The sequence below is a fragment of the Podarcis melisellensis genome (assembly GCF_964234715.1).
Source record: "Podarcis melisellensis genome assembly, chromosome: 5".
NCBI lineage: Eukaryota > Metazoa > Chordata > Lepidosauria > Squamata > Lacertidae > Podarcis > Podarcis melisellensis.
Genome location: NC_138537.1, coordinates 36,513,018 through 36,539,625, shown reverse-complemented (window position 1 = coordinate 36,539,625; position 26,608 = coordinate 36,513,018). Strand labels below are relative to the sequence as shown.

Below are 26,608 nucleotides of genomic sequence, written 5' to 3'. Positions count from 1 at the left end.
AACACAGCAAGCAAAACACAGGAGTTAGCACACTGGAAAGAGGTTGGTGATGTACAGAGACTATTACATTTATGATGGAGGCAAACATCAAAAAGATGCTCTTGCAGAGCAGGAATTCTCCAGAATCAAGATTTAGAAGGTTGTTAATTATGGCCAGCCTTCTAGCAGCAGTAACATCCTCAGCTTGGCAACAAACCTTTCTGCATCTAGAAATACAGATGTCCTCCACTTTCTCAACATATTCTCAAGATCATCCATTCAGCAAAGGATAATTAGCATTAATACCATCATGTATATGGGAGCAAATTCAAGTTAAAACCTCTAAAAATATATGTTATTGAAAAGGGGAGGTACTGGTCACATACAGGGGCTTCTCTGACCTATAGAAGAAACAATAAATGAAAGGTATAGACTACCTTGAACAGATGAACAGAAGCCTTTGAAAAGGAAAAGTAAGAGATTTAGAATTTAAATGAACACATGGATTATTCTCTAAGGATTCAGGGGTCAAGGCTGAATATCTCCACCATTTTCATATTTCAATGAAAATATTTTAAATCTAGTAATTCATTTTTGTAATTCAGATTGGATTATCAAGGGCCATTAAGGCAGAAAGGATTAATTGGGGTGGGAATGGAAGCTAATGCTTGGGATCTTGGTTTCTGCTCAAGGACACATTTTTAAAGATGCACATTTCTTGTTTAAGCTAAAACAACTTTTTAATAGCTGTCTGGCAGATTGACCAGCCTTCTAAATTTGCTCTTATGGCTGTGAGCAGCTGCTTAGTACTTCATAAGGCAGCTGTTGTTTAAGTAAAATGGATTTCATGTATAGGTGTTTATTACTTACATTGAACTTCACTTTCTGTACCAACTTATCTTCCACCAAAACACCCTCTCTTTTCATGGAATATCTATTTCACTGCATTTTGTCCTCTTCAACTATGAAAGAAAAATAGTAATAAAACAGACCCCCAATGAAACCACTACCACATCATTATGTAGTGTTCGGTATGCAAGTGATAGCAACACAAAGTACAGGAAACTCCAACTCTACAAAAAAACTAAAAAGGAAGCAAAATCGCAACTCCTTTTCTTGGTTTCTCAAACTGTTTGAATAACATATTTCATGGAATAAACATCAAGCAAAATTAGAAGCAAAAAGTAACCTAATTCCCAAAATGGTCAGCAACATGGGTTGTAACGATATAAGAAGATGGGTTAGTTGTCATTTTATTTATTCACATGGATATATAAATATAAAATAGATTTATTTTCTTTTACAAAAAAAGCACTACATCATTCCCTCCTGAAAGTCACTGCACACTCTTGCACAGCAGGACTAAATAAGGCATCTAGAAAGTAGTGCAATTACTGCCCCCAGACAAAATGCTTTGCTACAAACTTCATTTCCTTGGTTTCACCAGCACTAAAACCAGGAAAAAGAAGAGAAGCCCCTTTCTAGCTGCTGAAGGCTCCCATGGTTCCCTTCTTGATGCATCTTATATTAAGCCAGCTTTCCAATCCTCGGGTCTTGAAGCAATGTCACTTTTGGTGTTTGAACTGCTGTATTGTCATTTCACTCTCCTTTTTCAACTCCTCAATATGTGCATCTAAGCGTTCTAAGATATGTTGAGATCTTTCTTCTTCCTCCTCCAAGAACTTGACAGCAATCGCACCAATGTTTGTTGTAGGCAACGGGCTCTAAAAATAAAACATATATGTTGAACAGGACTCAACCAGAAGATTATTTCTGGCCTATTGCTACATTTTACTATTTAACTGCATCTATGGACAGAAATCCCCTAAGCAAAGCATCATCTCAGCACTGTTGGTATATATTTAACCCTGAAAATGTGAAAATGTTGGATTATATAGTATATGGCTAGTATTTGGCTTACACCATCATCCAAACATGTTAACTTGGAGATTAAATCTCAATTATTTCAATATAGTTTGCTTTTAAGCACACACACACCCTAAGCTTTCATCTATTGAGCTTAGATTGGGTGTGATGAAGTTGTACATTAGAAATCATGACTGAAATCTCTAGTAATTATTTGCCTTTAAAACACTGAAGTTAATTGAAATATTTTTAGGATTTGAAGTCACAGAAATGGGGCTGACTTCTGATTAAACAAGGTTAGAACTGTAAGCCTTTCATGCTCCCCTCAAGATTCTCAATATACCTCAGCAAGCTATGGTCAAGGAGTCACATCTTTAGAAAATAAAATTATAGGATGGAATTCAATGTCACACACTTCTAATCGTTCTGTCTGCACAAGTATTTCAGCTTGTCAGACAGAATGAACCCCACCCCCCTCCCTCTGCATGTTCTGGGGTTTCTCCCATGTGCCCTCAAGGCAATTTTGAAGTCACTGCGGGTGGGGAAGCCTTGTTACACAAGCAGAAGTCCTTAGTTGAGTTAAACCCTAAATGCACAACCAATAGAAACTGTATAAGTGTAAGAGGACATATGCTGCCTTTTCTGGAGCTACTGTACTAAAGACCGACATTGCACATGAGTGTATCAATAGCTCATATTATAGGAACAACTTAATATCAATGTTTCAGTTTTCTTAGTACTAGACATTGCAGGCACCAAATCCTATTCCACCCACTGCAGTGTGTCCACTTCCACATGGTTCTCCATTGCAAGAGCTACCATTATAATGTCTAAGGCCACAATCACAGCACACATTCAAGACATTATAAACAGACATGACGTCCCCCATAATTCTGGGAGATGTAGTTTTGTAGTGAGAGTTGTTAGGAAACCTCTAGTCCCTTCACAGACCTACAATTTCCAGAGGTCCCTGTGAAAGGGGGTTGATTGTTAAACCACTCTGAAAACCTGTAAAGGAACCACTCTGAAAACCTGTAAAGGAACCATAGCTCCCAGAATTCTTTAGGGGAAGCTGTGACTGTGGATTTGCAGTACTTTGAATGTATTGGTGTGAATGTTGTTTACAGCTTTCCTAGGAGAGAGGTAGGCATGATAAAGAGCTGCTTATCCATAGAAGGGATTGCAGCATGCCAGCAACGAACTCACTGCTAGCGCAGCGTTGGCCAATCTCACCATGCCATGTGCGTGCATGCAAACCACTAGCAAAGAAAGCACAGGGAATTGGGAATAAATGATGGAGAAGTAGGACCTATGAATAAGCCCTCCCTGTTCGCCCATGTTTTCATCCAATCTTAAGCCCAGGTTTTGATAAGCAGCAAGTCAACTGAAGAGGGGCAGTGGAATCCGCTTTGGTCTGCACGGAGACAAGGAACAATTCAACTGAACTTGGGACACCCCTTTCTATGCCTCTTGTCAACAAGCTGCTGCCACCTGGTGTCCTACTAACAGAATCCTTGCAGTCTTCATTTGAACAGAGGTTTTATGGCATTTGGAAGACATTTTCAAATAAGATTTGTCTAGTCTGAGTAACACACACATCAAACATTTGTGGTAGTGGTTTTACATTAGGCATCACACTCAACCCTCGCAGATTCTGCATATAACTTGGTGTGACACTTCGTTTCATGCTTACCAAAGATAGAAGTTCTTTCTCATTCTTGCCTAACATATAAGTAAATTCACTGTTTCCATGTGGCAAGGAATCTGATCTCAGAAGGGGATCACAGGACAAGGATTCAACAGAGTTGCTCCTGCTGATCTGGGGTGACAGTCCATCACCTGTACTAAAAACTCTTCTGGTTGACAAATGCTGCCCTTTTTGAATTTCTTCTTCATAGTGCTGAACAGTCTTGTCAAATTTAACCTGAAGTTCTTTCATTTCTTCTTCATGCTTACACTGCAGCTCTTGCAGTCTCCTAAACATGGATTTAAAAAAAAGTTCACTCAATACAGACCAGCTCTTCTCAGCTGCAAATATTATGCAAGAACGCTTAGGAACAAACTAACTTTTTTCAATTCCAGGTGGAAAACACATGCAGTGCACAGAGACCTCAAGGTGTAACAGCAGAATGATTTTCTGCAGAACTCCATTGTCGTCAAGCTATACTAGGATTTCAGCCATTGTAAACAATTCATCAGAACAAGAGAAAAACTTGTTGAACACACAGCTCTTACCTGCTTTCCACATTCTTTATCTCAGTCATCTGCTGCTGCATCTGCTGCATGATATTCTCATATCTGCCCTGAGACCTGCGGGATGAGGCTTCCAGGCTGGCTTTAGTTTCTGCTAGTTCTTTCAATAATTGCTGGTTTTCAGACTCCACCTTATTTAGGGCTTTGGTATAACTTTCCTGGAATTCTGCCAGGGGGGCACTTTTTCCCTTAAGGTGACAGAAATGCTTTAGTCAGCGCTGCTGTGTTTGTTCACCAGCCCAGCTTTCCCTAGAAAGTTTGATTTTGTATTGCAAATTTAAGAAGTAAATTTTCCAAGTCTTCTACTAGGAAAAAATCCCTTCAGAGTGTAAATCAATCACCAGCTGTCTGAATGAGTCTACATCTAGAAAGACCGAACTAATCAAACCTACATAGGTACAAGCTTCCCTCATTCATCTCAATTGGGTGTGAACTTCAAGACCAATTTGTGCTCACTTAAACGTCAGTCACATTAAATGTGCTCCAGCTGCATAGCTCACCACTAACACCAAAGCCAATGGGACTGCCTGCTTGTACCTGGATATACAAAAAATCTCCTGACACTCCATTCATTTGAAACCGCTGTGTGATTAGTGTATTTGCCAACTGTAGAGAAAAGCTTAAATAACCAGCTGGGACTGACCCCTCTAGAGTCACGAGTCCAAGATCCTATTACCAAGAAATCCAACCACGCATGCACACACAGATCAGAGCATAACTGACGTCAGCTGAGCAGCACTGAGCAAACATACCCATTTTTAAAATATAAAGTTTTTAGCTCAGTAATTTCCCTTAGGTAAAGGTAAAGGTAAAGGTAAAGGTACCCCTGCCCGTACGGGCCAGTCTTGACAGACTCTGGGGTTGTGCGCCCATCTCACTTAAGAGGCCAGGGGCCAGCGCTGTCCGGAGACACTTCCGGGTCACATGGCCAGCGTGACATTGCTGCTCTGGGGAGCCAGAGCCGCACACGGAAACGCCGTTTACCTTCCCGCTGGTAAGCGGTCCCTATTTATCTACTTGCACCCGGAGGTGCTTTCGAACTGCTAGGTTGGCAGGCGCTGGGACCGAGCAGCGGGAGCGCACCCTGCCGCGGGGATTCGAACCGCCGACCTTTCGATCAGCAAGCCCTAGGCGCTGAGGCTTTAACCCACAGCGCCACCTGCGTCCCTTAATTTCCCTTAGTAAGATTATTTAACTCAGTCAGCCTCTACCCCATCTCCTTCACTTCCCTATTCTAATCAGCTTGCAAGAGCTGCAACATATCTGCAAATGCTGAGATGTCCTTCAAGATTTTCAAGTGAAATTTCCTTCTGTATTTTCAAGTGGAGACGCAGAACATTATCAAACCTGTACCATTTGTTTCTCGTCACATCAAAACATTGAAACACATTTTATAACATGTGATCTAGATTAATTTCATTTCAAAATATGAATACATTTGTAAACTGAAGAACAAAATCAAACTCAGACCCCCCCCATGGAGGCTGTAGGGACATAACTCCCACCCCTCTATATGGAGGGCTATTGGACTCATGATCTGCTGCCCTGTTCACCCTATCTGTTCTAAAAATGAACACATGAACAAGGAGATTTTCCAAAGTCTAGGGAGATCCCATGTTCACACTAACACAGGATCAATTTGGTTCACTTCTCCCCATAATGACAGAAGTGGGAAAAGAGATGGAAGGAAGCCCAAGGCTCACACGTTGCCTCACAAGGTACAGAAGAGACTGTGTGTGTGTGTGTGTGTGTGTGTGTTCGTGCAATGTCTGAACAACCAAATTATCTCACTTGATCATAAACACAAACCAAATTGTATTCTTCTTAATACCTACTAAAATTAAATGCCCTAGACAAATCTTCACTAGTATTCAATTTTCAATGTTTTGTTCTCAAATGCTTGTTTTCTCCAGAGAGCTTAAATTATGGGCTGGGGTGGGAAGAGGCACAAGAAGACACCACCCTCTGATATGCCCACTTTAATTACCAATATGAGACAATTCTGTCTGCTGCAGCCATGTGCAGAAAACAAGTTCCACCAGTTCAGCAACATTCATCAGGGGAAATCATGTGCAACAGTGTTCTTATTACTGAGAAGAGACAGCACAATTTTTCTGTGACAATGTGGATGGGCTTCAAATTACTATAACTATGTGTAGGGGTTCAATCAAAACATTGTGTGGAGCAGGCTTTGAATGCCAACTTTTATTGCAATGTTTCATTTTATACTCTCCTTCACTAACATTGCACTGACACCTAGTGGGCCCAGAAAATAAAATATACATAGTTCAATCTGTCCATCTTTCTATCCTAACGCTTAGGATGTTTAGTCAGAAGTAAATCTCACCAATTTCACTTAAACCCCACTGTGACTTAACCTGCAAGCTTCAGTATAAAAATATCAAATCACCTTTCAAAGCTTTGTATAAATATATGAAAGATGCACTTGCCTGCGCAACACACTCAAAAGCCAAGTGTTTTCTAGAGAGACTACAAGTGCACAACACTTCAAACAGCACATCCCATCACACCAGACACTTACCTTCTGAAGAATTTCTGAGAGCTGGTGATTGTCTTGCTTAAGAGATTCCAACTGCGACAAAACAGCCTGAAGTGACAGGGTGCGGGATGGGGAGAAGTCACCATTTTTCCCTGTTAGTATATTTCACATGGAGGAACCATATAGCCCATAAACTTGTGCAAATCTGAGAATTGCAACCTTAATCTTAGCAAGTTTCTAGCCCTCATAGCTAACTCTGAAAATGTGGTGCCAATACAGCTAAAGGGTCTGGAACATACATGCAACCAAAGAAGTGTCATCCTACAACATATGGTTTCCTCTAATGCAGGGCTCACCAACCAGGCACCATGAGTGCCATCATTCCTGCAAAAAGCCTTCTTCATCAGTAACCGACAGGCAGGGCCCCAAGACTCTGAAATTTCGTTTTTTAAAAATAAAATATGTTTCTAGCCATCCTAGAAAGTTATAAATCAAAATGTACAGGCAGCTTTCTATGCAATTTCTGTGAAATTACCAGCCTGGCTACTCCCAGCTGGTAGTGGTTTTTGCCAATGAATACATGAGAGCTGTAGTTCATAAATGAGTTGTTTGGACACCAGGCAACAGATATCCCTGGGGTCCCAAAGAGCAGATGTTCCTCCTCTCCTTTAGTGGCCTCTCTGCTTCTGTGTTATTTTTGAAACCTCAGACTTTCCATAGTTTGCCTTTTATTTTTCCCTAGTAACCAAGTGTAGCATTTGCCCATTCTTTGGGGATACGTTTGTACTGGGGAAGAGAGAGGGTTAATAGGTTTACCAATAAGAAAGCCTGGGGGCGGAGCCTACCTGATTTTGAGGCTCAGCCCAGAGGTTTTGACAGTTAGTTCGGTTGGTTCTTTGGGAGGGGGAGATAGAGGAGTCAGAGTGAGTTAGAGACAGGGACATGACTGTGAGGGAATAGAGTGGCAGCTTTTCAGATATATTTTAAAACTTGTTTGAAATAAACTTTAATCATCATTGTTAACTCTACCTGAGACTCAATAGTTCACCGGGGAACCCTGGGTTTTTTCCACAAAATTGGTGGCAGCGGAAGAATAAAGTTGTGGTGTACAGGTCAACAGTCCGTGAAACGACTGGGGACTCTGTACGAACGCCACACCAAGCTACATCTTTCCTGCAGTGAGTTCATCTGGGATTAGGTATGCCCTGGAAATTATTATTTTTTCTAATATTAAATAATCCCTACTCCTCCGCCAAATGCAAATGTGAAAACTTTATGAAAGAGGCTTAGGCACGTCTCCTACCTGCAGAGAAGCTAAAAACCAGGGACTCATTAAGAATTCACTGCATAGTCAACTTATAGTACAATGGTATATGTGTGTTTAATGGGGCACTTTAGGCATTGGGGAAAACCAGACTTTTTGTGCCTTTAACAGCTGTGCGGAAAAGACTTAGCCTTTTCCAGTATGGAAATACAATTATAGAAAAAGCTTCACCATGACTGCACAAATTTTGTGCTATGCCACCTCTCCCATGGCAGGCATGCTGTGACTGGTGCCCACAGCACTCTTTCAAAATGCAAGATGTGCCCACTGCTTCATAAAGGTTGGCAACTCCCTGCTCTAATTGCTATACATCAAAACATTTTGAGGGATAACAGCCTATTTACCCTGTGCTCCACTGCCTTCCGTTCTGCTTTTTCAATCTCCATTTTTAGTTGCTGCTCCAAGTTTAAAGTACAACTATTTGATGAGGCAATTGTGATGTCGCGCTGGTGAAGCTCCCGTGTTAGCTGAGCAACCTCCTGCTTCATTCCTTCTAACTCACTGTTGTGACTACGTTCTTTGTGCAATAGCTGCTCCTTCAGCTAGACAGAAACATATATGAAATTTGCAGTTAACATTTCACTGATTATCAGAAATCTCAGCATACAAAGCTCTCTGGAAACACAACGTCCTCCAGTTGCTCACTACTTAATCCTAGTAAGCAGCACTGTTTCATAATTCATTCAGTACTAATGCACAGTGTAATAGTTCTGCCTGTATACAATGATCTTCTGCATTCTTAGGGCAGTTGTATTTCATTGAATCGGGGGATTAATGATAAACTATCAAATTACCCACAAGTGGACTGGCAAACTGAATTATTCACATTATAACAATACCCCCTGACTGTTCCTGAGCTTCTACTGCACACAAAAGTGCAAATAAGACATTTTTTAAAAAAAATATTACCAAAATGCAGAGGTCAGAAGAGTAAAGGACCCACTTTTGTCATAAAAAAGGTGATAGGTGCCAATAGTAAAATTGTAAGCACCATTTCAAAAACTAATGCTGAACGCAACTGAACACTAAAAAAAATTGCTTTCCATTCTATATGAAATACTCACTGACCTAGCCATTGGACCAGGCTGAGCTATTAAACAAAATTGTGGGAAGGACTTAAGACACAGAAACTGAAGAAGTTGATTGTTGCATAGTTTGTTCCAATCTATGGACTAAAAAATCCCTAAAATGAACATCAAGCCACATCAGAGAAAATTCTTAACTTAATACACAGATGACATCTAATACGTAGACAAAACTCAGAAGCAACCATTAAAAACAAGGGTGCTTACTAGGTATAATGGGGCTTTCAGTAACAACATCGATTCCTACAGTGCCCAAACCTATTTTAAAATTATATATCACTTTACATCTTTTATTTGCACAAAAGGCCCTCACCTTTTTTATCTCAGCCTTGGCCTGGCAGAGGTGCTCTTCTGTCAGCTGCAGCTCCTGGTATTTCTCAGTTAGCAATTCACTCGGCGGGGCATGGTTTGAATTTGCAGAACCCAGACTATATTCCAAAATGGTACAAGCACAGCAAAACACAAAAGACTTTGTAAACTATTGTAGCACGTCGCTACAGAAAGGAGACCGGCAGCCATTTTGCAATTATATGATGCACAAATCCCACTGAGCAACATCCAAGTTACAGAAACTTTTCCTTGGTAGCTTGTTGCTCATTCAACAATTCAACAGTTGATGAGAAGTTGTAATTTTAGTCACCTAGCAAGCATATGTGATTCTTAGACCTTTGTATGAGATAAAAATGTCTTAAATTACAGTCAGCCATCTCCAAGTAAGGCTGTCCTATTCGTATAACCCTAAATAAATTACTAAATTTTTAGACATTTCTAAGCCACCATTAGAGCCCTCTGCTACAGTAAAGATGCAGAACTTATCTTCTAAATTTAAACTCATTTGTAAAGGTGGAGAAATTTCTGCAATGATCATCTACCTGCCCTCAAGATGAATAATTTCAGGATGATCTAGCTTCAAGTGTATGTTGTCCAACTCCGTCCTGCTACGATAGATTCCATTGGTTCCTTCGCTGCTCTGCAGGCACTCTTCCAGTGACCTGTACAGGAAGACATGTGAGTTCCTGAAGATTGTAGTATTATCAACCACCTTACAACTTCTGCCCAAGAAAAGTGCTCAACCTATGAAAGCCAACATCCAACAAGAGGTTTTTTGGGGGAAAATTGAAACACTTTAAAGTCACACAATAAAGCAAAGGTCCATATATCTGCTTGCCAGAGATGATCTGACAAATATCTGGTGACTGACTCCATCCTAGTGAGTAGGATACGCAACAGGGATAAGCCTTTGCCTTCTTCCATACTATCTGAGAAGGGGAGAAGGCTAATTCTCACATTTGTGCTAGGCTTTGAATGTTCTGCAATTACCTCAAGTTCAGTATGTTGCCAAGAGACAAGACCCCATCCCCAACGTGAGATGGGGTCTATGTCAAACACAAGTGTCCTTGCTTATCAAGGCCCGTCAAAATTTGTGGATCCTTGAAATAAAAGGAACAAATAATAAGACATTCAATAAATGCATTTAGTCTGGCTGAAATTTCACATATTTCACTGGACGGTAGTACAAAATCCTAAAAGGAGCCAACGTGTACCCTCACAAAATGTAATTCAAAATGCATGAATTTACTACAGTGGCAATTTTTAATTCAGAGAAGTAGGATTGGTGGTGTAGAGAATAAATAACCAGAGGCATTATTCTACTATTACAAAAACAAACAATTAAATTTAGCAAGTGTGTTTGTTAACCTACTGAAGCAGTTCTCAAAAGGGAGAGGTAGATTATAGTAACTTCCATTGGATGTTTTGGCGCCTCACTGAAAGCCTCTCAAACTGGCAACAGTTAATTGACAGTCAGTTAAAAATATAAAATCTATTTTCTCTTTCTCTCTCCAAGAAACATTTAGAAAATCCACCTTAAATCATGCTGTGGACTGATATAATCCTGTCTCTTTTTCCTTTTTTTAAATAACATTTTTAGCAAATGCTGAATACTAATCACTATCTATCTTCAGTTGGGTTGGAAAAACAAATGTGCTACAGACTTTTTCTAGACATCTAGGAATATCTAGGTTTCAGGCAAAGGGCATAATTTGGGTATGTTTTGATGCCAAGAACCATACCTTACAAAAGCTTCTTTGTTTTGCAAGGTTTCAGTTAGTTTGGACACTTCCTTCTGTAATTGTTCTTTATGCATCTGTAAGTTGTTAATGAAGTCCTCCTGAGAGAGCAGAGTGGCTCTAAGTTCCATCTTTTCTTCATGCAGAACCTTCAGAGGAGAAGATGGAAATTAGTGATGAAAAGATACAACAAATGGGATTAAGATTTTAGAATAAGCAAGCTATTGTGCTTGTGCATATACCCAAAGAGGAGGACAACTTGGAACAATCCCTTCCCTGTCAGACATTGCTTCTCAATTAGGCTCAGGATAAAGCTGGGAGGAAGCCTATTTAATTAGTGACTTGCCAGCCCACTACCATTACAAGCTGTATATTAACCTGCTTCCAAGCAATTCACTCACAGACCTCCAGTGAGTTCCGGGAAACTTTCAGCTCATCTAGTACTCTTTGATGTTCCTCCAAAATTTTCTGATTGCTAGAAGTTAAATCATCCACTTTCATATTCAGCCTTTCCACTTCCAGTTCATTGGCACAGATAGTGTCATTGGCCCTTTCCAACTTGCTAGTTAAGTGATGGATTTCAGATTGGCTCGCCAGCTCCACAGACTCAAACATTTGCTTCCGGCTGGACAGTTGAGCCTGTAACACAGAGAGCACTGTTCTGTTAAGCTCCCCATTCCCGGCATAAATGAAATGGGTTAGGTTCTATTTTTGTCCACTTGTAGCAGTGATCACGACACCACTTCTGGAGGAAAAGAGCAGCAAGAGGTTTACATGTCCAACTTCTCCAACTGCAACAAAAGTTTCCCAAGAAATATCACTTTTTCACTTATTAGATGGTCACTATAACTGATAAAGGGAATAAAGACAAACATATGTTTGGGATCTGCACACATAATGTGTCCCGTAAGACATACATACAAGTTAAGGCATATACATACATGAAACCTTTTATGCAGGATGGCTTCCCCACTGCATAGGAAAGCTTTCTAACTGAGAGTTTTAAAGCAACCTAGGCATGCACTGTTTTTAACTGAAGGTATCCAACCAACTTATGTAGGGTGCGAAAGTTTCCAGTATTGTATTTTTCTGCTTTTAGAAATGCATTGTTTCACAATACAAATCAAATTGGTCAACTGGAATGGATATAAAGCTAGTGAAATAAAAGATGGAAGTTGTAATTATTTTTTAGGCAACAATCCCTTAAAAATATTTATGCACACAGCTTTTCAAGCATGCTAAAACTAACAAAATGCTTTTCAGTGCCTTCATTTTTCCACTTTAAAATCTAAATAATGTAAGGGAAGTGTATGTAATTGAGTTTCACTTCTTAAAATATTTACAAGCATTCTTATCAAAATAATTTCCAAGTAAAGCTCTGAATCTCTATGAATGTAATAAACCACTCTAAGTGAACTTTAATTACTTTCTCTCATCAAGTATTTCAGTTCTCAACTATTCTTTGGTTTCAGAAAAAAACTTTTCTGATATTCATATACCTGTACAATTAACATGTTATTGAGCTCCTTGGAAGATAAAGGTGGCCTATGAATGAATGAAATATTTTTCCCCTGGAAAACCCACATCATAAGCATCCAAGGAGGCAATCCTATTCACTCTCAAGTGTATGTCACATGGATTTTAATACAACTTATTCCCAAATCAATGTCAACAGGACTACTGCATACCTGCAGTTAAGAATTATTTGAGTTATATTAAATATAGACTAGGGTTCTGTCAGTGCAGGGACAGTGAAAGGATTTCCCCTATGCCAATGGAATGTTCGCCCCTCTCCTCCCGCCTGCATTCCCTAGATCTGTTCTAGAAGTTCCCTCAACCCTCAAGAACAGATGTGGGAATGGCACAGGTGGCAAGAGAGAGTGGGAAGTCCTGTTGCACTGGTGGTAATCCTTGCGTGCATCTGCAACTATTTCACCAAATACTGCCCTTTGACTGCTTTGAGAATCAAAATCCTACTACCTGGGTTTTTTTGCAGCCCTGTCACTGATATGACCTTCTAGCTAAGGCTCCAAACAAATCTGCTTTCAATAGACTAAGCCATCAAAAACACAGGCACAGCTACAGCAAGGTATTTGTCTTCAAAAAGCTTACACTTTGTCCAAGCACATCTGTGAGCATCTTTCACAAAGCCACTATCAGTGTCAGCCTTAATCCTGTCACTGCCAACTTCTGCCATGCAGAACTTCCACTCAGTGGCAACTGTGGAGTCCATTAAGTGCAAAGCTCCCAGCAAGAGCTTCTTATCAGCAACTCCAGTGTTTTGTGTCAGACCAAGTTTATTCACAGCTGGTACCTGGTCAGTTAAACTAAGCCACAGCGGCACTAACTCAATGAACAGATTAATTTTTCAGAAACAGCAGAGGCTCTGCACGCTTGCTTCAAGAGACACAAACAGCACAGCTATGCATTAACACTACCTTGGTTACACTGCCACATAGGAAATGCACCATTTTTAAAAATCATTATTTAAACAGGTTGCATACACCTGGTGGCATGTTGTCTGGCATCTATACAGTTTTGAACAACATCGTATTTTAATTCTTTCACACTGTGCAATTACCCAACCAGAATCATTTTATGGCTTTTCTCCAGCTGGCACTTGACAGCAAAGATAGGCAATTGCCTTCCAGCCACTGTACAGTTTTCAGATTATTTCCTGGCTTTGTGTACATATTGAACAGGACAAGGTTATTCCATCAGGAGTTTCACTGTCATTTCACTGGTAACCTAAATTGTGCTAAGGCTCTGAAGTCTGCCAGTAAGTCCTTTCCAAGGCAAACTCCTCATCCGTTAACTCTACCTGAATGAGATCAGACTGCTCAGAAAAAGCCTTCCGCTGTGCTTCCAGTGATGCCACGTGCTGCTGGTAGTGCAAGCGCTGTTTCTCCCAATCTAGAGATTTCTGGCGGAACTCCTGTAAAGACAATTGGTAATCGCTATCGATGTGGTTGAAAAATACCCACTATCCCAAATCCAGTATCTTTTATCTTGCCCCTATCCTTATCCAAGTCAAGAACCTCATTAAGTACTGTAAGCCTGCAACGTACATGCATTTAACTTACACACATTCAGCTTATGTGCTTGGCAATAAACAAACAAATAAAAAGGGGGTGGGCAACTGGTGGGGGTGGGGAGACTTTGGCAAATCCCAACTGCCACTGAACCCAATGTGTTTTGAGCGCAGTGGTACCTCTGGTTACGAATGCTTCTGGTTACGAACTCCGCTAATTTGGAAGTAGCAGCTCCTGGTTATGAACTTTGCCCCAGGATGCAAACTGAAATCGTGCGCCAGAGGCACACACACAGCGGGACACCCCATTAGCGAAAGTGTGCCTCAGGATAAGAACGGTTTCAGCTTAAGAACGGACCTGCGGAACGAATTAAGTTCGTAACCAGAGGTACCACTGTATATACAATTTTGGCTTTAGACGCGATCTCCAGAATGTAACCCTGTGTATATTGGGGTCTTACTGTAATCTAATACAACCATTCATAAGAACAATATTTTGTTTTGGTTTCCAGTCCATTATATTTTTATGCCAGTTATTGCTTGTATAGATGTTGGACAAATGCCTTTATAAATCTGAGAGTTCTTAAGAGTTTTGTTTTTCAAAGTGTCTGCCACAGAGACCATATAAGTTGTAAGCATGGAGTATACTGTGGCAATATTGATAGGTCCAGAAAAAGATACAGTATCTCAAAAACAATACTGAATTTATTGTGACAGAAAGATTAAGGTGGTCTTGGAAGACCCTACAAAATGCTTCCAGCCAACAGCAGGAAGAAGGCATCCCCAGGTCTTTGAATGATCTGTCATTACACATTCAACTAAGTTTATCAGAACACATCATTATCTCTCAAGGGGTTTCTAAATAATGAACATTTAAAAAAAGTACTAATTCTATCATATCCTGTGTCACACACAGTCCTCCGAGTTATTATGCTACTGCAAATATATAACATTTTCGAAATGTTCCAGGTAAAATATATTTTATCTAGAAAAATGCTGTGGGATGTGGCTGTGTAGCATGAGTACATTAAATACTGCTTTTGACATAATTAGTAGGGATGGACAAACTTACTCCACAAAAAATTGCAATTCTCTCATTAAGCAATAAATCCCATGGTACAAGCTCAGATGAAATCTCAATTTTTCTGTGATTTCATAAGTATATTTAATTTCTGCACATTCAAAACCAGAACAGGAAAAGCACTTTCCTTGTCCATTACCAGAGATTACCTAATTGCCCTCAGGGTTCATCCTCACACACTCTTTTCATACAGAACATCAGAGATTTCATATGTATAAAGGCAATGGTATACATCTGTAACTGTGCCAATATTTTTAAATTAAAATAATTAACTCCCTAAGCAGCATTTATATTCTCAAGGCTGTATCTAGTGGTGGACATAGGAAGCATTCCAACTCCATCACTGCTCAACTCACAGTAGCATGGGTTTAGTTCTGGAATCTGGTTATCTGAAAAAAGCACGTGCCCATTAGAGAGGGGGGGTAGACACACAGAGATTGAATGCACAAGCATTATGTACCAGTATATGTCATGAATGCAAATTACAAAGACCCCCTGCAAAATTTCTTGAACCCCAACAATAGAACTCTATTGATACATTCCTGTACATACTGGAAATATGCATAGTTCGGTTCCAAGACAAAGGATAAAATGCAACATAAGGTGCCTGTTTCTCTCATATACTCACACAAACACACCTCTGCTAAATATTACAGTAATAAGCTAGCAAATAAAACAATGTTTCTAAATATTTTTGCAACTTATTACATATTCATTGATCAAAGAACCTGCTGGCTTAAGATCAGTATTAAGACTCTCTCATGTTGGCTCAAGATCCACCAAACTGAGAAATCTGAAGCCGCCTCGCCAGCAGACATTGCCCCATGCATTGCCATGTGATCAGCAATGATGCTGTGCAATGTTACAAATTGTACTTCCTTACACCTTGCCCTCCATGCACTCACACTTTTCTGTGGCCTTTCAGGTCCAAATCAAGACAGGGAGGTTAGAGTGCCTGAGACCAGCCAAGATGCTCCACACTGTCCTGGTCTGCATAGCTAATCAGGGGGCACAACATACACTACCCAAAGTGTGACTAACTGATTGAACAATTAGGCCATATTTCTTTTCAAACAATTAAATATACCTTAAATCAGTGGTTCGCAATTGGGGGTTCACAGACCCACCCAGGGGGTTCATTGGACCATTCACATAACAAAAACTACCATAGAGATATCGAAATTTTCAAAAGTAGGGGGCCCATGACTTGGCTTTTGAAAAAAGGTCTGCAGTACTTAGCTAATTGGGACCCACTTCCTTAAATAATTATCTAATTTAATACCTTAAATATTTAATTTGCAATTAAATATACCTGTGTATAATCAAATGCATTTGGTTATGCAGTCCAATTGCATTTTTTAAAATTTCTATAGGGGCAAGAGAATAATTGAAAAATTAATCCACATACTTTTGAAGCTCCCTGTACATATACAAAGACGCTAAGCAAATAGCTTGCTTCAAGTCTAAAGCTAGAATCCAAAGAATCATGGAACAAATTCCTTGAGTCCAAGGGTCTTCAGCTTTGTTTTAAATCAGATTTTTACTTTAAAATAAATCCAAATTCAATGTTTAAATTATCAGTTTAAAAATAATATATTCAAAGGAAACCACTGATTTTTATCAAACCTGTCATGGTTCAGGCTGATTTCTTGCTTCTGTATAATGTACAGTTGTGCTCTTTAACCACAGATGGGGAAAGCATACGAAACAAAAATAAAACACTTATTCTTCCACACATTCTCAGAAATCTGATGAATATTGTACTCGCCAGTGCTTGTACATCAGATTCCAAAGAGACCATGCAAATGTATATAAAAAAACAGCTGAAAACATATTTGCTCAGAAAGCACTAGAGAAAAGAAACTAAAGGCCAATTCATAGCTACTCAGAAGTAAGCCCCACTGAATTCCATAGCTCTGAATTTATGAAATCAGGACCAGGACTGCATTTTATCCACTTACCTCTAACTTCTTAGTCAGAATGCTTACTTCAGATTGGTCCTCCTCTTGGCTCCTGGAGGGTAATTTCCTTGCTTCTTTCAGTTGTTTCTTCAGCAGTTTCTCATAGCTTCTCTTCAGCCTAGCTAGCTGTATGAAAAGGAAGGCAATTCACAGCATTGTGATTGGTGCTGAAGTAGAGGAACACAGGTTTTCTGAAGCAATATTGCAACTTTGTAGGATACATTTTTATTATGGATTTTCTATTTTTTATTTGGACACTTCACTATTACAACAAATGGAGGAAGGATAAAAATAATACAACCCACGAAAGTAAATATTCCCATTAAATCCCTATTCTAACTCCCTCCAAACCGACAACTCACAAAATAATAAAAGACCGCAAAGCAGAAAATAAAGAAGGGGGGAAAGAGAGAACAGAAAGTAGACTGAAGTTATGATGGATCAGAAGATATGATGAAGCAAGTGTAAAGAAGCGGGGAGGGAACTGGCAGGGAACTATGAGCTATCAGTGTTTTAGCTGTTATAGCATCCATGGCATGCATACTTATTCAGAAAAAGTATGCATTTCAAAATAGGAATCTTGATTTAAGGCAATCTAGAACAACTCTGGAAATGCTGTAAAGAGAACAGACAGTTTGCAGTAAAGATTAAACTACTAATACTACTACTAATACTACTATTTTCATTTCCATACCTATTTATATTTTTGGGGGGGAAAATCTCAAAGCAGTTTACAACTGACATTAAAACACCAAATCAAACAATCCAGAATAATACATTACTGAAGAAAGTCAAATATAATGTATAAACTCAAAGCAACATTAGTAACAGGAAACTAAAATATTGTCTTAAAGATTTCAAAATAAAGCATTACGAAGGAGGTAAACTACAGAATGTATATTTAACGCCGCAAGGTTAACAACATTATCTTAAACATTAAAAGAAAACATTATTAAAGGAAGTCAAATACAAGGTGCACATTTAGAACAGCATAATTAGCAAAATAATAAATTATTATTATAAGCACAGAGCATATCTGCTGCTGGTGCTGCCAATAATGCCAACAGTGGTTCGTGGCAGGCGGCAGATGTGGATGCTCAGGTTTGATGAGTTGGATCTGCACTAAGAGTCAGTCAAGTTGGTCTCTTAGTAATGCTGCATGTATTGAGAGGGGCATTTTTAGTTGTGGACCAAGTGCTTAAAATTACAGTAATTTTATAATTCAAATGTGGATATTCCAGATAGCAGTACCACTACTCTTAAAAGGGGGCACCACTTAAGAGTAAAATTTGTGGCACTGCACACTCTAGTGCTAGTATACACATAGACTGCCTTCTGCTATACTTACTGAATTGCTAACACTCTTCAGCCTTCCTGACTGCCCCCATACTGCTGCCACTCCAGCTTCCAACCTTTGCAAATACCTGCCACTGCACCTCAATCTTGCTTGGCAGAATCCTTACTATCCCCATGGGGGAATCTCCTAAACAAGCACCATTACTCATGCTGGAATGAAAAGACTTCTAAAAATGTAGACAGATGTCTTCAGATTGCTAAAGCAACAGCACAAAATTAATTTTATTTATGGCCTACAGTAGGCCGCACTTGAACCAACTCTCCAGAGAAAAAGGTTAATGCATTACAAGTCTCATATGGCATTTAACTTCAAGCAGCTGACAAGCAAGAAGAAAGGAGGACAAAAGCGAAGGCCAAACATGAAAAGCTGTCACAGCACCCAACACCTTATAGTGAAATAGCTGCAGTACAGCAAGCCCTTTGTTCCTTATTTTCTTACAGAATATTTTTTTTTTTAATCAGATTTTGGCTGCAACCATATACACACTTACTTGAAGTAAACTTCACTGAACACAGCAAGGAAACATATAGGACATGGCCCCAGGAAGAAAACAGACACAAATTCCCCATGAGAATAATACACAGAGAAGCTGCTGTAATATAAGCAGTCCACCCCACACAACTGTGATTTGAAGGAACCATTAGCACAGGGAAAGCAAGATTTGAACTTAATACCCTGAGCTGAGCTGCCCCAAACCCACCCAACCATATTGAAGCTACCAACTGACTTTGCAAAGGCAGCTCAACAGCCATTAGAATGATATACAGTCATACCTCGGGGGTTACAGACGCTGCAGGTTGCGTGTTTTTGAGTTGCGCACTGTGCCAAACCCGGAAGTACCGGACGGGTTAGTTCTGAGTTTCGGTGCTCACACATGCGCTAAATCACGCTTTGCGCATGTGCAGAAATGCCGAATCGCAACCTGCATGTGCGCAGACTCAGCACTGCGGGTTGCAAACGTGCCTCCCACATGGATCACGTTCACAACCCGAGCGCCCACTGTACTACCACCAGCAAAAAGAAGTGGAGCTTAGGAGGCAAAATGTTTTTAATCTATTAGCAAGAAAAGATGCCAAAATGAGCCTAGGCTTTGGAGTTAATTAACACAGATTATTAAACTCAGCTCTTAAAGATATTTAATAAGGTAGTTTTTCTTAAGGGTCAGCTAACCAAAGGGCTAACACAGATTATGAAAAGGAATGGAAGGGTATGATATTTTATATATATATAAGTGAAAAGTCTACACGATATAAATGAACTGAATATTTGAAAATGCTGGGCTTAACAAGTGTTCTATAGATAGTTGAGCAGAAGTAAAGCTATTTGAGATCTCCCAATGGAGTAAAACAAGGAACAAATCAAGGTACACATATGCTGTGGATAGGGAAACAGTGACCCTCCAGATGTTATTCCAATTCCCATCAGCATTGCCAATGGTCAAGGATGATGGGATTTGGACTCCAGCAACAGCTAGAGAGCTCCAGGTTCCCCAACTCTTGATGTACGCCATCGACATTTTCCCAATAATGAGTGGACATACTCAGCTGTATGTGAACTGTTCTCTTATTAATACCGCTTGACTTCGTTGAACTAAAAACAATCAAGTACTTACTTTAAATTAAACTTTCTCTAAATTCCTGGAAATAAAAGTACGCCATAGAGGGAAAGACTGCAAACATTTCATGAAGCAAAATCTTTTTATGTTTACATCCATGTTAAAACCCACAGTGATTATGTAGAAAATAAACTGCACTTTTTATGTCCATTGCAATAACATAACTGCTGAATGTTTGCATCCATTAAATAGGCAAAACAGCAATCACTGCAAATTCCACAAGTTAAAAAGGGGATGTTAAAAGGTTTTAGGAAGAATTGACATATGCATGATTCAGGTTCTTGTTTTTGCACTTTCATGTGAACTGCATCATATTTATATAAATATTTTATATAACAAGATTATAGACATGACAAGATTATAGACATGGCAATATCATATAGTAACCTAAAATATAAAATAAAAGCTGGACTTGAGGAGGCTCACCTCTTCCTGGACTTTTCGTAACTGCTGTTCATATTCCATAGTCATATCACGATTCAGTTGTTCCATCCCTTCTAGTCGCTGAAACAGCCTTTCAATCTGAAAGACACCAAATGTCATTTGACCAACAGCAGAAACACTCTCCTTTTATTTTCCAGCTTTTATGGGACAATGGGAAAAGTCACTAAAGTGAAGAAACTGTGAAAATCATCCTGTACAGCACAATTAAGGAAGGGTTCTCTACACGTTATTTTCCTCAAACTTTGCTACAATGATCTCTCCACCACAAATCAGTGGTTGAGTCTACCCAAGTGTAACAAAGAAAACAGAAGACCACTGATTTGGCTGATCAGTGAAATGGGATAGAACAAGTGTCTCTTTTGCCCCTGGCATGTTCTAAATTCCCAAGGTGGAGAGAGGAGCAAGAACACCTGCAAAGCAGGAAAAAAAGACTCCATTTCCCTCCCAAAGCAGCAACAATCTACAAAACTGAGGAGGTAGCACATCTGCCCACATTAACATTGATTGGAAAATGGAACACAGGTTATACTTTCTCTCTTGAGCCAAGATAGACAAAGTGTGAGGTTTGGAAATAGTGTCAGAACAAGCTTGTGCTGCTCCTAGAAATTGTTTGTGCTCCCAAAGGGAGGCTTTCATTACATTTTAATAAGCCTATAATTAGCCTATTCAGAAGTGAGATTAATAGCCTGCCACAATGAGGAACTGGAAAAAGAATGCACACTGTCCGTGCCAGCTATACACAGTAACAATGAAACGACTGCAGAATAAACCCAAGATGCCATGTGACAGTCTAAAAAGGAAAGTAAAATTTAAACCAATATCAGGAATATAATATATTATGTTAAACAAAATAAGAAGGCTTGGATCCTATCCTGGGAGAAGGACAAGGCAAACCTTCCAACTCTCCTGGAATATTCAGCAGCTTTAGATATATCAAGCGTGGTATCCTTCAGGTTCAGTTGTCCCAAATGGGAATTTGGGTTACTGTTCTTCAGTAGTTTCATTCAAGAAAGTGATGCAGTAAAATATTGCTCTGCCTCACAATTGTGTTATTACACTGTGCTATACGGGGCTTCATGTGCATATAATGTGGCTATAGTTATTCACATTCTGGTAGCCTCTTTTAGACTTCTGTAATGAGTTGTACTTAAGATTGTCGTTGAAGGCTGAATAAATGTTAGTTCATACAAAATTATGTGGAAAAGATATTGACTGAGGCTAATCATTGGTTCTGGAAAAACACTGGCTATCAGTCTGTTTCTGAGCACAATATAAAGTTTTTAAAGCCCAAAACACCTTGGGACCAGAGTGCCTGAAGGATTATCTTCTTCAACATGAATGTCCCTCAGCATTAAGCTCACAGATCTTGCTGTGAGGTCTCCCCACGCCTGCCCCAGCCCACAAGTGAGATAGGTAGTGGCCATGGATATAGCCTTTCCTGGGCTGATGATGCCATTATGGAATTCTCTCCCTCAATGAGGCTTTACTGATGCCAAGTCCAACGTCACCTTTGGAGCCAGGTGAATACATTTTATTTACTCCAGATTTTTTTTAGAATTGGAATATTTTACTCCTTTTTTATGCTGAAGTTGTAATGCTAGTCTTTGAGGATTTTTGATTCAGCATTCATAAACTGATAAAAGGATATAGGAAAGATGAGAGGGGGTACAACTTTATGCAGTGAAACAACCTACAGTGAAATTTCAGAAAGGAAAGCATAGACAAGTACACATCACACCAAAGCTATAAAAGTACCTCTTTACATTTCTCATCCAATGCATTCCTGAGAGAGGACAGTTCCTGCTCTCGCACATCCAAGCAGGATTGTAGTGCCCGGGTTTGAGTTTCCCATTCAGCTTTCTTATGAGCCACCATTATGTCTATCTGCTTCATCAGCTCCTGTAGTTCTGCTTCACATGAAGTCTGGAAACTTCTATTAAAAATAAATAAATTATCCTCATGCCTTATTTGTACGCTGTTTTTCCATGGTAAACCATGCACGGTTGCTTTAATCATGGAGCAAATACCGGAGAGAGATACCAGGTAAGCAAAGCTCTCCTTGCTTCTCTCACTCCCTCATACACACCATAATAATCAGGCAATGGTAATACTTCCAAAGACATCTCTTCTCCTGGATCCTTTTATTGCCATGCTAAGGGATGGGTTCCTCCAGCCAAAAGCACTAACAGAGAGCATGTAACGGGGCAATGCAATGTAACCTGAGAATACAATGATTGCCCACAATACAATCACAGGGATGAAAGCTGGGAAGCCTGCATAACACCAGGGGTCATATTATTTTTTAAAAATGAAAGTGACCAGAAGGGCTTCAGCTAATTTGAATTTATCAGGCTTGGACCACATAACTTTGTGGTCCACCCCAAATCCTAAGCACAACAAGGAAGTGTTATGTGGAATCCTAAGCACAACAACAAGGAAGTGTTAAGTGGAGTTTTAAATTTTCCCAAGAATGTCCAAATATTTTTGCAACTTGGCAGCTTTTCTATAGAGGCAAAAATTCTAAAGACAGTAACTTTGTAGTTTTAAAACTTCACTTTGTTGTGCCAGGAGACCAGAGAATAAGCCACAGTGATGCTCAGAATTGCGGATTTTACTTTAGGGTGTAAGAAGTGGCTTTTTCCTTAATGAGACCAATTAACAGCTTAGCCAAGAAAGGAAGGTCCACGGTGCCGTAGCATTGGACACACACACACAAATATGCAAGCCCATGCAAGCCCAGGGATTGCTGGACAACAGCCTGATCTCCTGAAAACATGGGTTGCATCTTTGCAGAGTTTCTGACCCTTCCAAAGACATGACTGACACATAAGGAAAATATGCTTGTTCAATAATAAAAAGCCAAGATTCTTAGGGTGTCAAGTTCTGTGTAAGAAAGCTGAAGAAACACAGATACACTGTCCCTTTAATGAAAACAAGATCAAAGAGGAAAATATGTTCTAGAGCAACTCCCAGGAGATGCAATCTACTCCCAGGGGGGAAAACTGACAGTGATCTACCAGTTGGCGGGGGGGGGGGGGGCAGACCAAAGTTGTTACTAAACGCAACGCAGCGAAAGACCAAGGGGGGGGCAGAGACATGATCCTAAACGTGAGCGGTAAGGATCCTGCAAGAAACCACAATCACCCGGGGGCCAACCTGTCGATCGCGGGTGACTGGTTGGGCACCCCTGTTCTAGAGGATTTCAGGAAGAGCAGCTTCATAAGCACATTCTGGAAGCTGTAGCTGCTATTTTTCTGTCAAAATGGTAATACCCACCAGAGAGAGTGCACATCTGAGGAACAGAATAATTATTTCACATAATGCTAGCAAAACAGGAGCTGTGAGCGCAATTACTGTGGAAGTAACTATCATATCTGGGACTGTGAAGAGCCTGACATGTGAAGCACATGTGCAAACCCATCTTCCAGGTTCAGTGTAATCTATGCATTTGTGTAATGTATGCATCTGAATAAAGCCATTGGTAACTAGTACTAGTATACACATACCTGCCCTGTATTCTTTCTAGCAATGCCTCCATCCTGAAATCACATCCTTTAGGGCAGCTAAAAAAGTAAGCAAAATAAAGGTTATGCTGCAGTAATTCATCACCATGTCCAATCCGTCTCTAGGTGACTGCAAAATGTGAGATGTGTCTGACAATTGAGAAAAGGAAAGGTGAAGATTTACACAGTTTACTTTAAGTATGCAGGGAATAGTTGTCACTTCAATAAATTTGTAGGCCACATATCAAGCACCTTAAGCACCTTATAAATGAAAGATAAATTGCAAGATAACAAACCAGAGTTATGACTCGCTTGCTATCTGGATTTTGCAAGTGCTTTCGTAAAGTATGTGGATTGTTTCCGATAACAAACATTGTTGCAGATTACATTGATATAAAGCCAAAAGTACCAATTATATGGGCCTTTCTACATAAAAAGGTTGTTTGCAATTTTTTTTGCTGTATTTGTGCCCTGCTCTCTTTTAGAGCATTAAACATAGAGCTACGAAATATTAGCCATCCAGGCACTAATGGGTTTATCTTCTGGTGCAACTATTGCAAGTGATGAAAGCCGTTTTAGAGAAAAAAAGATCCAGGGTGAAAGATTCTGATGTGTGTATCCTCTGTATGCCTACCTCAACGGGCTGATTTAATAATGTGGGCTAAAACCCAATTAAAAATATACCAAAAACATACTTACATTATTTTTTAAAATAAAACTCACTCATTTAATATTTCCCCCCAGAAAGCTTAAGTTGGAAAGGTCAACTTGTGAGCACACATGAGGGAAAGGCAAAGATCTCAGATAAGAAAGTCGAGCCACTTCTAGAGACTGGTAAACACTGGCGACGGTTCAACACCTGTACTGGAGAGGCAGGGCATACTTCTCCACATCACATTGTTTGAATTTAATGTGTGGAGAAGGGTGGGAAACAGGATCAGGCTGACAGGCAATGATTATGCCAGGTGACTGACAGATGGGCAGTCCCCCCACCCATCTGGGCCACCAGACAGACTTTATTCTCCACCCCTGCTATAAACATAAAAGGTTTTGTAAAGTTTCTCACAAAAATGTGTATTGTTCCAATGTTTTCTGAGTGACAGCTACATGTTTAAAAGCAAATTTAGAAATATAAGCAACATATTACTGCTTGGGAAACTCAGCATATTTTTAAAACAAATGCAAGATAGTTATTGAGCTACATACAGTAGATTTATGCTACTCAACTTGAGTATCTTGCTGTTCCTTACAAAGTCACCCCCTCCCTATTATTTTTATTCAGTCTGACTTTGTTCATTTGGGCATAATTCTAGGTATGTACACATATGGCAGTTGCTGAAGTCTATATTTTTGAAGCTCTTAAGTAGTACTTTATATTGCAATAACAATTAAGCCTGGTTGTAACACAAAAAAGGAAAAATGTTGCCTCAGATGTTATGTTATCCAGGTTTGTTTCAATGAGATGGTTAACACACCCATGCAATATATAAATACTGAAGAAAGGGCTGTTGAGTATCCTTTTCCCATGTAGGCCATGTTTGCTATATGGCTAATATGTATGCATTAAATAAAAGTACTGTACTTTTCAGCAAACCTAGCTTTCCTGCTGCTTTTAACTGCTGGTTTCATGGTCATGGTTGTATTGCAAGACTATCCCAAAAACTTCTGCGAAAGGTAATATAAAGTCTTAGACCAGTGTTTCCCCAAACTTGGGTTTGCCAGCTGTTTTTGGACTATAACCCCCCATCATCCCTGACCACTGGTCCCGATAACTAGGGATCACGGGAGTTGTAACGCAACACCAGCTGGAGACCCAAGTTTGGGATACACTGCCTTCGACAAGTAACTGGTGTGGGTGCAATACGATAAAAACTTTTAAACTGCAAGGTTTACAGCTGCAAGCAGTTAAAAGGCCTCAGGTGAAAGGTGCGGGTGCTAACAAAAGAGTGTTAATTCAAAAACACATCCAGAGTTAAGCACAACAAAGAAATGCTTTGCTAAAGCAAGTATCTGTAAAATCAGAAGCACAAGCTCCTTGGGAGTGAACTGAACGGTGGGGCTTTGCTCCCAAACAAGTAAGTGCAACACAGAGCTGGGCTGCAAAAGCTGTAAAACACGGGCTGAACTGCTGCAAGCAGGGCAGGCAAAATGTCGCCAACGTTTCCCCCTGTTAAAAAAGGGTAGCTTGCAGCAAATGGCCTCTGGCCACCATTGAGCTGCAATTTGCCGCCTCCGACTGACAGTGGCTCCTGTCCCTCGAGGAAGAGAGGAAAGGGAGCTTTTCACAGCATGGAAGTAAAGGGGCGCTGTTGTTTCCCCCTGGCCGCTTTTATAAGGCGCTGCTTTCTAAGGGCCGACCTTGAAGACGAATCTCCACGCCCAAGTCGCCACCGAGGGCCAGAGCTCCGCGCTCCCAGCCGGCGGAGGGCAGAAGCCAGGAGGCAGTTTCGCGCGTGGGTCGCGTGCACACGTTACGAAGTTACCTCACAGGCGCGCGTAATAACCGAGGATAGCGCCGCGAGGGAGAGACATCGCGCGCC

At 40.1% G+C, this 26,608-nt stretch overlaps 1 protein-coding gene across 3 annotated transcripts; it reads right to left on the bottom strand.

The window, feature by feature from the left end:
- Window positions 1–1,216: 1,216 nt before the first annotated feature.
- Window positions 1,217–26,590, bottom strand: CEP63 (centrosomal protein 63). Of its 3 annotated transcripts, none has more exons than XM_081910401.1 (15): window positions 26,552–26,590; window positions 24,072–24,128; window positions 22,321–22,498; window positions 20,548–20,643; window positions 17,150–17,275; window positions 13,898–14,011; window positions 11,482–11,715; window positions 11,080–11,225; window positions 9,880–9,999; window positions 9,321–9,435; window positions 8,267–8,464; window positions 6,641–6,706; window positions 4,081–4,286; window positions 3,539–3,821; window positions 1,217–1,703 (listed from the first exon to the last, which is right to left on the bottom strand). In XM_081910401.1, the coding sequence occupies exons 2-15, from the start codon at window positions 24,101–24,103 to the stop codon at window positions 1,545–1,547; spliced, it is 2,073 nt and encodes a 690-aa protein (XP_081766527.1). In that variant the 5' UTR covers window positions 24,104–24,128; window positions 26,552–26,590; the 3' UTR covers window positions 1,217–1,544. The 3 variants fall into 3 exon arrangements, with proteins under 3 accessions (XP_081766527.1, XP_081766529.1, XP_081766528.1); XM_081910403.1 differs by having other exon boundaries at window positions 22,321–22,495; XM_081910402.1 differs by having other exon boundaries at window positions 26,427–26,552.
- Window positions 26,591–26,608: the final 18 nt, after the last annotated feature.

Excerpts from the sequence above, each read along its gene's own strand:
- CEP63 (XM_081910401.1), bottom strand. The coding sequence starts at position 24,103 with ATGGAGGCATTGCTAGAAAGAATACAGGGCAG. Across the intron at positions 17,276-20,547 it reads TACGAAAAGTCCAGGAAGAG|CTAGCTAGGCTGAAGAGAAG; the intron begins GTGAGCCTCCTC and ends CTTTTCATACAG. Across the intron at positions 8,465-9,320 it reads CCAAGGCTGAGATAAAAAAG|CTGAAGGAGCAGCTATTGCA; the intron begins GTGAGGGCCTTT and ends GTTTCTGTCTAG.